General features: G+C 32.3%; 1 protein-coding gene across 1 annotated transcript in view; it reads left to right on the forward strand.

Annotated features, from left to right (window-relative positions):
• The window catches only part of LOC106469369, a 50,418-nt gene extending 41,707 nt beyond the window's left edge, over nt 1–8,711 (forward strand). Inside the window, exons 20-22 of the mRNA XM_013929860.2 lie at nt 2,996–3,094; nt 5,717–5,782; nt 8,347–8,711. Coding sequence (XP_013785314.1) covers nt 2,996–3,094; nt 5,717–5,782; nt 8,347–8,361 — 180 coding nt within the window. The 3' untranslated portion in view covers nt 8,362–8,711. The remainder of the gene's footprint in view (nt 1–2,995; nt 3,095–5,716; nt 5,783–8,346) is intronic.
• The last annotated feature ends 5,234 nt before the right edge of the window (nt 8,712–13,945 follow it).

Genomic DNA, 13,945 nt, shown 5'->3' on the forward strand with positions numbered 1-13,945 from the left:
TGCAAACCCATGATTTGGGTCTTTTAAAGGCATATTGCTCACATACATGATGAATAGAATAGGACTAAATTCCCCTCCTTGGGGTACGCCTGCCTCTGGGGTAAATGCCTCAGAGTAGGCTCCCCTTACATTTATTTTACATGTTCAATCTTCCAAGAAGTTAGATAGCCAGCGAATAATCACCCGCGGTAGTTCCATTTCCGTCATGCGGAACCTAAGACCATTGTGTCATACAGTGTCGAAAGGTTTCTCGACATCGAGAAAGCAGGCGACAATGCATTACTTTTTATTAAAGCTATCTATAAATGTTTCTGTTAATCTAACTAAGTGATCTGTTGTCTGTCTGAATTTTCTGAAACCATTTTGGATTTCTGGTAATTTTGAGGGGACTTCTGGGTAATTTGAAAGTCTATTGCTTATTATTCGTTCGAGAATTTCCCAACACAGCTGATCAGGCTAATCGGACGGTAGTTGTTTGGTTTATTTGCTGGTTTTCCTTCTTTATGGAACATTAGCACAATCGCTTGCTTCCAAGAAACCGGGATGTATCCAGAACTTAGTGATAAATTGAAAGTGCTGTGAGGTGTCCATACAGTCTGCGAGTGGCTTTTTTGAGGAGGATAGCATGTATGCCGTCTTCTCCTGGTGCTTGTTTTTGGTAGCTTTTGCGGCGAATGTTTGTTTGTTTTGAATTTCGCACAAAGCTACTCGAGGGTTTTCTGCGCTGACCGTCCCTAATTATGAAGTGATAGATTAGAGGGAAGCCACCACCCACCGCCAACTCTTGAGTTAATTTTTACAAATAAATAGTGGGATTTACTGTCACATTATAACGTCCCCACGGTTGAAAGGGTAAGCATGTTTGAGGATGGGATTTAAATCCGCGACCCTCAGATTGCGAGTTGAGTGCTATAACCACAAGGCCATGCCAGGTCAACTCAAGGTGAAAATTCAGATTTGTTGATATTTCAATGTTTTTTATCCCTTTAAAATTGATAATTAATTTAGTATTTTGACGAGAATTTCACTTTTTATTATTATCTATTTGTATTTATACATATGATATGTGTATTTATATGAACTATATGTTACACCAATGTATACATTTCCTAACTGAGTTAACTCAGATTATGAGCCAGCTGTTATACCAATCATTTTGTATACATTACCCAACTGAGTTAACACCTGATTATTATGAACCAGCTGTTATACCAATCATTTTGTATACATTACCCAACTGAGTTAACACCTGATTATTATGAACCAGCTGTTACACCAATCATTTTGTATACACCACCCATCTGAGTTAACACCTGATTATTATGAACCAGCTGTTATACCAATCATTTTGTATACACCACCCATCTGAGTTAACACCTGATTATTATGAACCAGCTGTTATACCAATCATTTTGTATACATCACCCAACTGAGTTAACACCTGATGATGGTGAAAAAGCTGTTATACCAATCATTTTTTATACATCACCCAACTGAGTTAACACCTGATGATTGTAAAAAAGTTGTTATACCAATACATTTTGTATACGTTTCCTAACTGAGTTAACACCTGATTATTATGAACCAGCTGTTATACGAATACATTTTGTATACGTTTCCCAACTGAGTTAACACCTGATGATTGTGAGAAAGCTGTTATACCAATCATTTTGTATACATCACCCAACTGAGTTAACACCTGATGATTATGAACCAGCTGTTATACGAATACATTTTGTATACGTTTCCCAACTGAGTTAACACCTGGTGATTATGAACCAGCTGTTATACGAATACATTTTGTATACGTTTCCCAACTGAGTTAACACCTGATGATTGTGCACTGTAGATTAGGAGCTTCTAAATCCTCGAATAGTAGTTTTATTTTGGCATGAAAAAGCGATGTATGTCAATTGTTTGAATATCGTAAACACTTGTCCATGATGTTAATTTAACGCTTTAAGCGTTGTTAATTCCGAGTGTTTTGTTTTTGTGCAAAGAAAACACCAAAATGCCAGAGAGTTAAAATTGTACTTATTAATCTGTTTCGTAAAAAATACCAAAGATCTTTATTAACAGTTTCCCAATGCAACAGAAGGTTGTTAACGGTTACGATGGTTGTTTTTGCTTTAGTTAACCATTTTGGATTCTCCAAACACTACATGTTGATTATTAACACCTCTTTAATCTAATTACGTAGTTAGGTATATGTTCTTAAGTACTTACGATAAAGTTGTGGCAATCGGATATCAAACGTTGAAAAGGTTAGTAGCTATACATATAGTGAGTGACAAAAAGGTTTATATTTATTTAAAAAAAGACTTATTTGATTACAATAGCAGTTAATAACAATTAATTAACAATTAATAACAAACCGTTCCCAAAAAACAATTAATAACAAACCGTTTCCAAAAAACAATTAATAACAAACCGTTCTCAAGAAACCCTTAATTGCAAATTGTTCTCAAGAAACCCTTAATTGCAAATTGTTCTCAAAAAACAATTAATAATAAACTGTTCTCAAGAAACCCTTAATAATAAACTGTTTTCAAGGAACCCTTAATAAAAACTGTTCTCAAGAAACCCTTAATAAAACCTCTTCTTAAGAAACCCTTACTAACAAATTCTTCTCAAGAAACCCTTAATAACAAACTGTTCTCAAGAAACCCTTAATAACAAACTGTTCTCAAAAAACCCTTAATAATAAACTGTTCTCAAAAACAATTAATAAACTGTTCTCAAGAAACCTTTAATAATAAACCGTTCTCAAGAAACCCTTAATAATAAACCGTTCTCAAGAAACCTTTAATAATAAACCGTTCTCAAGAAACCCTTAATAACAAACTGTTCTCAAGAAACTCTCAATAACAAACTGTTCTCAAGAAACTCTTAATAATAAACCGTTCTCAAGGAATCCTTAACAACAAACTGTTCTCAAGAAACCCTTAATAATATTTCTGAATTCATATTAATTTAATTATTCATCAAATCGCAGGTGCAGACCATTTTACTGTCGTGCAGTGGACTGGCGGATGAGGAGCTTAAAGAAACATTATGCTCTTCAGATGACGATCACAATCAGTTCATCAACAAGGTATTCTTTTATATTTTAGCCAATTTTGTATTACATATATGGTGTTTGGAGTTGTACTTTACTCATCAGGATGAACATATATTTATATAGGATTTTTAGAATATGCAGGTTTACTGTGAGGTTTAAAAACCAACTCAAAACACCTTACATATAATATACGCTCCACCTCTATAATAATCCTAGTCTTGTTATTTCGATTTATTATTCTTCGAGGTTACTGATGAAAAGGATGAAATTCCTCGAAACCAGTATAACTCAGTGGCAAGTGTGAATCGAATAAGAGATGAGTCTTCATATTCATTAATTTTTATGATTGTATATTAATATTTGTGTTGTGCAATTTTCACGCGTACATGTAATATTCCTTTCTTGAAGTTATAACACCAGACATGTTTCTCGTACAACTAACACTTATCAAAGTTTTTTGGCATACACTCGAGTAAAAGTATTAGTATAGCCGTTAGGTGCAGGGCGACTGTAACTGTATCTACTTCACATTACACTTTGGTTTGTATTAAAATTAGAAGTAACAGTTATAAAATCTCGAGTGATTTAGTTACTAGCACCTCTTAGGGTTCCCCATAAAGATGACGAACATGAATGTCCTTTCTAACAGAATTAAAGGGTTAAGCGCCTAGCTATTGCTAGTTGGATAGATTTAAACAATTAATACATTCTGACTAGCACAAAAAGCGATATTTCACCAATATTTCGAGGAAGGACCCTCACATTTCACGACTTAGTAGTCTTGTTACGTTGTCTTAAGTATATCTGATGCTATTTAAGATATTGAAATCTACATAATCTTACAGATAGGAATAAAAAAATAACAGACAGATCAAAGATAGGATATATTTATGCTGTATATAATGTACTGGAAAGACAGCGTAGCGAAAACTCCCGTTATTTTGGTTTTAATTGCAAATAACTGTAATAAGCTCATGGGAGCATTCTAAACATAGGCTTACTGAAACCTATTCTCTTCTAACATTTAGGAGGTTTTTATATTTTGTTTTAAGTTGCAACTAAACTGAAACCGCTGTCATAAGTCACATTAACTTCAAATATTAGATATCAACTTTTTTGTATTCGCATAGTAATTAAAATGATATTTGTCAGGCTGATTGATTATTTTGTGCCCACATGTGGCTTTGCTCTAAAACAAACTAATACTGGAAACTATTAGTTATAAAGTCGCCACCAGGGGCTCATAAGAAAAATGACATAATATTAATTTAGCTTACTTAACCAACACATGGTTCGTTACTTTGTCATAAAACATGACATAATTAATGAATTGTAGCAATGAAATAGTTCAGTCTAGAAACAATTAATAGCTACGACTATGGACAACACGATAGGAATATGAAATTATAAAGGGCAAAAATTGCATTTTTTTTCAGAATCATTTGCTGTTCTTTTGAAAATGTTGCTATACTGGAGTGAATTAAATTCTGAAAAAAAAAACTCATTGTGAAAATTAGTAATTACTATTAAAATGTTTAGTGAAGACTTAAAGTGTTGGTTTAAGTTAGGACATATTACTCTTCAAAAATAGACACTGGCGAGTAAAGAAGTAAATACAATTTTATATAACCAGGCCAGAACAGTTGGCATGAGCCTACGATTTTGATGTGGCCTACTTCCGAATACAGAATAAACATGAATGTACTATTGTATTTACTCCTTCTTATTACAGTACTGTTACTCTATTGCCTTATATACATTTTGAATAAAATTGCTTGCCATTACCTTTTTTATAAATCGTTCTAGTTCTTTTATTCGTTTCTGTTACTTGTAAGTACATCATGTACACTCCATGTACATGTATATACCCATACATAAATCATGTGTATTTAGCACTGTATTTACAAAAAATACTTAATGATCAGTTTGAAATGGGGCCTACATTTCCCATCTGGCCTGGGCCTATTACCAGCTCTGCACGGGCCTGTATATAACCGTCAAAGTAATTTTATAAGATACCTTATTCCACTGTAACCATTACAGATCACATGGTAGCACAGAAAAAAAAACACTAACGTTTAAGACTCTTATGTTTAAAAAAACACCCCGCAGCAGAAATTTCAGGTTCGTCAATAATACTAACAATATTTTAGAACAATAATGTATGTAAATTCATTATTTAATATCTGTAGTGCACATTGGTGTATAGAAGACATATTAATACTAGAAATAAACGACATTATAACACCAAGGTGTTATTTTTATCAAAGCTTTGTACTGTCGGTTTCGGTTTGTGTTTTAGTGAACTCCTGAAGAAGCTGTAAAGCGAAACGTTGAGTGTTTAATAAAAGAAAAACAATATTTTGGAGTTATAAGGTCGTTTATTTCTAGGGTTAATAATGTATGGAATTTTGTATGTCTTGCTACTTTTATGCGCTTTTAAATTACTACTTTTGTCCATTTTAAGAGATTTTTTTGTTATAACAGAAAATAAACTAATTTTATCATGTTGCTTGGTTTCATTTTAATAGAAGAGTTATATTAAAATTTAAATATTAAAGTCAAGTTTTAACTCTGATTTTACTCAGACGATTAACTATATCCAGTAAAGTGGTAGGATTGTAAATTTGAGATTTATCACTCTATTTGTTCTAGTGGGTGGACTGTGTTAGAAGTGGAGTTTTAAGGACTCAAGCAGGACAAACAAGCACATTCCTTGAGGTATGCGTTTATTAATTAGGTGACAGCAAGTTTTATATCATGATTTCATCTTTGTATTGAATACAGTCTTGCTACGTAACAAACAGAATGCTAAACTGTATAATCACCCACTGCTTGTATACGCTATTTTGCTGAAAAAACAACAACAACGTGTACTATACAGTACATATTACAATAGGAAGGTATTTTGAGTTACTACCATACGTACTTGTACACTGAGAACAATTTTTAGCCTCATAATTTAATAACGAACCTAAAAATACAGTCTTATGAATACATTAAATAGTTAATAACTGAACCTAAAATTACAGATCTATGGATACACTAAGTATTTAATAACTGAACCTAAAAATACAGACGTATGGATACACTAAATAGTTAATAACTGAACCTAAAAATACAGACGTATGGATACACTAAATAGTTAATAACCGAACCTAAAAATACAGACCTATGGATACACTAAATAGTTAATAACTGAACCTAAAAATACAGACCTATGGATACATTAAATAGTTAATAACTGAACCTAAAAATACAGACCTATGGATACACTAAATAGTTAATAACTGAACCTAAAAATACAGACCTATGAATACACTAAGTATTTAATAACTGAACCTAAAAATACAAACGTATGGATACACTAAATAGCTAATATATTTTACATCAATATTTTCCCCACACATTAAGTGCTCTGGTTGAGGCATGATACTTTGTATCTTCCTTTGTAAAAACATATAATTTAATAAGTTTACCATCTCGTAATCTTCCGAGATCAGCTCCCCACTATCATTTTTAAGAGGCCTAATCCCCATCCTAACATTTTGCTTACCCATCATATACCAAAAGAATTCCTTATTGTTTGATTTAACTCTCTTGTCCAACACTCTTTAATATACAGTTTTTGCCCTTTTAACTTCCTTTTTAACCAGCTCTCTTGATTTCCTATAGTCCTCCAACTCATTATTATTTCCAGGAAATTTAAATTTCTTGACTTTATTATGTTTATTCCTAATATGATCTATTAAACCTTTACTAAACCATACTGGCTTATTCAGCTCCGTTGCCCCCTTTTTTTTCTGTAGGGAATATGTATGTTTTGTATGCATATCAATTTTTCTCTAAATGCTTCCTACATCTGTTCAAGATCCCCTCTTAACTCTGTAGTCCAATCTACAGAAGCCAGATCATGTCTCATTCCATCAAAATTGGCTTTCATGAAATTTGGAATTAGTGTAGTATTCTTCTTCACTTCTACATGTAATAAAATCCCACACCTAATAATGCAATGGTTGCTTGTACTTAAATGCTCCCAAACCATAACTCTGTCTATCGTATTCACATTGGATGCTAACATTAAATCTAATATCGCTTCCTCTCTTGTAGGTTCCATCACCAGTTTGTGTATAAAAGTATCCTGAACAATTTCCACAAACCTATCCCCCCTTCACTGTCGGACTCAAAGTTTTCCAAATCAATACCCCTGAAGTTAAAATCTCCCATATTAACAACATTTGTTTCAGCTACCATCTGATCTCATTATACAGTTTTTCATTAACTTCCACATTCTAACCTGGTGGTCTATAACAATTACAAGACTTTTCCTTTTATATCCACTAACACTAACCCAAACTGACTCAATCTCAGTGCTATTTTCTTTAATATTCTCTTACTCAACAGGATACAATTCACTCCTCACATATAAAGCTATTCCTCCCCCTTTTTTCAATACTCTATCACTAGTAAATAATCTGTAGCCTGGTTCTTCAAAAACATTCTCTCATCAGAAATATTCAAATCCAACCAAGTCTCAGTGATACCCATAATATCAAAATCCTCAGTTTCCACAACTTCTTTGAACTCATCAATTTTATTTCTAATACTCCTAGCATTACAATAGTAACAATTAATTTAAAACATGTTCTTGTTTTATGCCAGTTGTGCATGTTTTCCTGTCAATTATATTTCCTATTTTACTAGTATCATAGCCCTCACCTTTGTCTAGCCCTAGTTTAAATCTACCACTACAGCTGAGTTAACAACCCTTGCTAACATGCTATCCCCTACCTTGTTTAAGTGTAAGCCGTCCATTCCAAAAATATTAACTTTCCCATTAAAATTATCTCACAAATCCAACCAGCCTATTTGCTCATCCATACATATTGATCTAAGCCTGGTATTCAATCCTAGTGCGCGTTCATGGCAGTTTTTGTAATTCTATTCGTATAAAGAGTTTAGTCTGTCATAAGCTGTTTAATTTTCGGTTTTCGAACATCGAAAAGATATAGCAACTTTTTCACAGCGTAAAGTTATAGAAATGATAAATATGGAGAACATGTACTTAGAATTTTTGCTTGAAGTTTGTCACCCATTTTGTTTATATTATTAGAAAAATATGAACAACAAGTGGCAACTTACCTTTTTTTTACTTTCACGAAAATGTTGTATTTTGTTTATCTCATCCATATTTTTAGTTTTCTATGAAACATTGTTTATTATGTGATTAGAAAAATCAATAACACTGAAATTTAACCTTATTGTGTTTTTTCCATACTTTTCAGAAATGCGTGGCATAACCGGACAGAAGGAAGTGATCAACTCGATATATAAAATATATTTTCCCATTCCCCGAATATTGTTTTTAGTTGTCTTTTCGAAATGAAGTTATTGGTTAGTGAACAAAATAAACTGTATATTAACTGTTTGTAAACAATATCCAAAACTACAGTTAAAAAATAACTGAAAGAAAAATGAAATTGTGTACCAGCGCATTTACAAAAGTATATTTTGTATTATCTAGAAACGAATTTCCATTTTAATGAATGTTGAAGAATAGTAATACCTTTTTATAATGTTCTACTAATTTTTACTTAAATATGTTGTTTTCTCGTTGTTATGAAATTAAACGGATTCATTGTCAGATTAAGCCTAAGCAAGTTGTGATTATTTTATATGTGGTTATATTCAATATAACAATACCAATTAGAAAGTATGTTTGTTTTAAATAATTCACAACGCTAACAATTTCTCACGTATATGATGTCACCCAAACGAAACATTTGCCAAAATAATGGTAAAGCGTTGATCTTAAACAAAAACAAACAAAATGATAAAAACAATTAAGATGGAATACAAGACATTTTCTTGGTTGCTTATTGATTTTGATAACAAAATTTTGTGAACATTTATAAGCTATCTGATGAACAAGTTTTTGTTGTTTTTTCTTTGACATAAGAATAGAAATGAGAGTAGTTAAAAGGATATAAGATGACCTGTATACAGAAAGAGTGAGCAAATTTCATGCTGGACAATTAAAATTAACTTAAAACACACGAAAAAACACCAGGTTTCCATATTAACAATATTTCCTAAAAGTATAGAGGGTGTCAGGAAATTATGTTAACATAATTGTTTACTTATGCTAAAAATATATATCAACACAATTTCCAAACAGTGGTATAGTGCACTGAGAATTAAAAGGAACCTACATAACTAAACAGTGCAAATCTCATGTTGGGTCCGTAAGAAAAACTTAAGATATGACAAATAAAAAGTGAAAAACAGTGCGGCACCTAAAATACTAAAATCTATTATAATAATAATACCCAGTTTTGTGTGTCTTAAAACGTGCTCTCGCATAATCTTGTACCTGATGATAACAAAACCTTGTCGAAACGTTATACATTTGCTGTTATGTTAAACTTATATTAAAGTTTTTCTTCATTACCCATTCAAGCAGTCTCCAACCAATATTAGTCTCAAAGTGGGTTCCTCGTAATGGAATATTGCAATATAAATGAAATACTGTGCATTCGATTTTAAATTACATTCTCTTGAAAATAGAAAACTTCTAGGTGTAAAATATACCTTTTTTGAAGTAACATTTCATTTTCCTGGATAAAAATGGGAAAAAGGTAATATTTATTTCTTAGTTGAAACTGACTTTTTTTCACGAGGAACAGTTGGTCTTTGTTAACAAATGTTATGTTTTTTTTTAAAAAAACGAAAACTTTGGGAAAAGAATCCAATTTTCAATCCTTGGTTAATTTCGAGCCAACAAAGCAGTCTTAATATTTGTTTGGCTTGATCTTTTACATATAAAATAAAATTAGAACTTCTATATGTAATATTAGTGTTATTGATAATTGTCTTTTACTGAAATAAAACAGAAGTGGAAAACTGGAGATTTTTATCTTTTATATGTTTTCCCGCAAACAACAAACAAATATAAATTTTGGGAGATTCTGTTTCTTAGTACGGTTTATTGTACCATAAAACTTTTGGGGTATGGTGTTTTCTAATATGGTCTATTATAACACAAGTAATAAAAAAATTGCAAAATTTAAGTATGATGTATGGATGGTAATGCCAAAAAGTAAAGAAACAAGGTAAGTATGAATAGACAAAACTATACAAATACCCCAAATAAGTAGCCTAATCTTTCAAAAAATAACTTTTATCTACAACTAAATGTTGAATTTCTGTAAGTTGCATAAATTCAGCTTTGAATAAAAGCATTTCAACTGAATAATGCTATACAGTACTACAATAGTTAATAACTATAACCATCTTAGATTGACTCAGTACTCACTGGTTACTTATGTAGGGATTTTTGCATGGTGTTGTGTATTCATCCGTACCTTGTTTCTGTACTTTTTTTTGCATTGCCATCCATACATCATGCTTAATTTTTGCAAATTTTCTTATTACTTGTTTCTCCTGTTTTTTAAACGATTTCATTGAAGTAGAATGATAAGTGAACACTTATTATATTTTTATAATTCAATGGTAATATACATTGTTAATATAATACAATATAATATAATTTTGGATTACATTAGGGGTCAGTGAAGCTGGGATGGTTCCTCCAGGATGATACAAGTACTCCAGAGCGCTGGACCAACGTTAATGGGATATTTACAGAACCCACGCCTTCCAACTTCACCCAACTCACTTTATGTGCTTATAACTGACTCCACTACACGCTAGGGTCATGTCGATTAATAGGGTGGAAGTTATACAGATTCTAGGCCATGAAGTATGATACCGTGAATACACACACAGCTGACAAGCTCGACCCCACTGAAAATTTGAAGAAAACTGTTATATAATGTAATATTTTGTTAATTAAGAAACTGGTGTTTTTAAACTCAGATATCAAAAACATATACACAGATCTGTCAGTTGTACAAATACTTGATCTCCTTGATACCTTGAATATTAATTGAGATTATTCTTTCTTTTCACTGAAATTGTTTTAGCAGATATCATGTTTGTGCAATGAAAAGTCACAAACTGTCGTTATATAAGAACAATTTGTGCTGCCATCTAGCGACTAGAAATGAAACTATTATTTGTGAAACATGGAAATAAGATATGATTATAAACTGAACTCACTGCTAAGTAGTATTTTTACTTTCTTTATTCCTACAAAAATCCATGTGGTAGTAGAACAGAACAATATTACTGTTATAGAAACTGTGAAAGACTCGATAATGACAATTAGGTACTCAAACAACGATATATCTCAAATTTAGCAGTTATTTCTGAGCATTATTGAATAGCAGACTGAATGTGGCGGCCATTTTCTTCTCGGCCCATTCCTACATGTTAAGCACTAACGTGCCTCGTGATAAAACTTTGGAGTTTTTGTGTTTCTTAGTATGGTTTATTATATCATAAAAAGTTCAAGGGGTGTCACATTGCCATTTTATTGCAATGGTTGGTTTTAATGTAGTGGAGAAATGTAGAAAGAACTTTGTAAATCGCAAAACTGGCTTCAGATTATTTCTAAGTGTTGATATTGCAAATAAATTATTTTTTGTTTTTGACCCTCATTGTAGTGACGTGTTCATTTCAGACCATTACAATAGTAGATAATAATGCAGACAGACATTCACATGTTGTCTCATTGGCTACTCATCATCTGGTGAATACTAATTCATGCGACTACATTTTAGATGTGAACAATATACTTTGCAGCAACGTTTAATTATATTGAACAGCGAGTCTGGTGCAGGTGGCTCATTGGAATGTTTAGCAATCATTTGGTCACCACAAACAATCCATCCCCATTTCTGGATACCATATTTTCATTTGACTTCATCCATTGCCTGATTTAATAATGCACATGAAGATTTTGATAATTAGCATCTGCAGATTTTAAGGCCAAAACATTTACTTTGACATATGATTTGCTTAATTGCAAAATAATATTATGACACATAAAATGAAAGTCATCATTTGACCTTCCCTTGTTTAAATGTTCTGATGCCTTTACACGAGCTTCAATAATTTGGTCATTTGTCGAAAATACACCAAAAAATACCATAGCTTTCTAATCCTATGTTCCAAATTCTTTAACTTTTTCCTCACATTTTATTTTGATTCTGTTCTGAAGTAGATCTTGTGAGCATCAAGGCATTATAAGATAAAAGAAGGAGAAGAAGATATATGCCCTCTCCAATAAGAACAATATCAGTTGTTTACAATGGTGCAACTCATGTTTGGATAACCAACAATTCTACTTCTTCTCTCGCATGATGCGTTTATTATCCACTGTCTTGTAGTCTGTCACTGAGCAATGATATGAATTTCTGCTTATTTTCATTGTTACCAAGACGGGGTTCTTTTTTTTTCAACGTAAGTATCATATTTCCAGTAAATTGGACTATTGTTCCAGTATGTTTTCCTGTAACAGGAGGCCGATGGGCTAGTCGTTTAGGGTTCGACTTTATCGTCAGTTACAAATGTATTTATTTAAATCCAGGTTATGCAATCACGGGTTAAGTACACAAGCTACTAACTCAAGGAAGTGTAAACTGATTGTAATAAAGAATTGACTCAGAGACAAATAACGTACACAACTTTAAATAAAAATATTCGTATATTCATTCACATCTACAACACTAAAGTTATCTTAGAAAACTTCTAAATCAAAAGCGTCAAATTCTTCGATCTGAGCGAGCAACTGTTTTTTGATTAAACGCTCAACAAGACTCATTAAATTAGACACCATAGAAAACAAGTTATAAGCTAAAGTAATACGCGAAATACACTGAGACATAGTTAAGTTGAAACAATTTAACTAAAACTTCGTCTCAAACATATCTTAACAATGATATTACTTTTTTACTATATTTTACTAATTCTATGAGTGAATTATCTTTTAACATTATCTTATTCTTACACATTATACATCAAACGTTAATACTTTGTTATGCTAGAGAGGGTAGCATCGGATACTTAAAAGAAGTTGGTTTGAAGAACGATTTCCATGCTCTGTATTACAGCCATAGTGAGTCATCAGTGAAATCAGGAACTCGAGAGACAGGGGTCCTTGTAAAAGTCTGGATCAGCGATGGAGAACTCATTTTTGAGTCAAAAACATAACGTTTTATACATATTTTCATGTGTTCGTCCGATTCTTCAATAAGCACTGCGTGGCTAAGATGCAAGTAGATACCTCATTCGACTGGTATAATTGTAACGTTTTATCAAACCAAAACCATAACCAAGTTTCTCCAATCATTCTTTATACGGCTCACTTCCTTTCGTTTGGTGCCGATAACATAAACATTCATTACTTTTCTTTCTGCTACGATCGCACATGTTTTATGTCGTTGATTTCGACTCCTTATATCACAACTTGGAATGCATTTCATCAACTCCTGTGTTTATTACAGCGTTTTCATGTCCTTATATGGACAATCGTCTCTTATGTAGTTTCCATTATATTAGGTCGTCAAGAAATTAATGTCGCTTTTTTTTAAATGAAAAAACCCGAACAACTGATATATCAAAACAAAATATTTATTAAATAAAATAGTCTCCATTGTTATCGATGATGCTTATCCATCTTACAATCAGGTAGTTAATGCCCAGATTAAAGAAATCACTTGGCTTTGAAGCAAAAAAACATGTCGATGTCCTCTTTAACACCTTTCACATTTGCATACGTCTTCCCATTAAGATGGTATTGCAGCGAACGAAAAAGATCGTAATCTGATGGTGCCATATCTGGAGAATATGGTGGGTGGGGGAGAACTTCCCAATCGAACTCCATAATCTTGTGTTGCGTCAAACGTGCCACATGTGGACGAGCATTGACGTGGAGAAGAAAAACACCTTTCCGATTGACGAGTGAAGGGCGTTTCTGGT

This window comes from Limulus polyphemus, unplaced genomic scaffold (genome assembly GCF_000517525.1).
Source record: "Limulus polyphemus unplaced genomic scaffold, Limulus_polyphemus-2.1.2 Scaffold3450, whole genome shotgun sequence".
NCBI classification, from domain to species: Eukaryota; Metazoa; Arthropoda; class Merostomata; order Xiphosura; family Limulidae; genus Limulus; species Limulus polyphemus.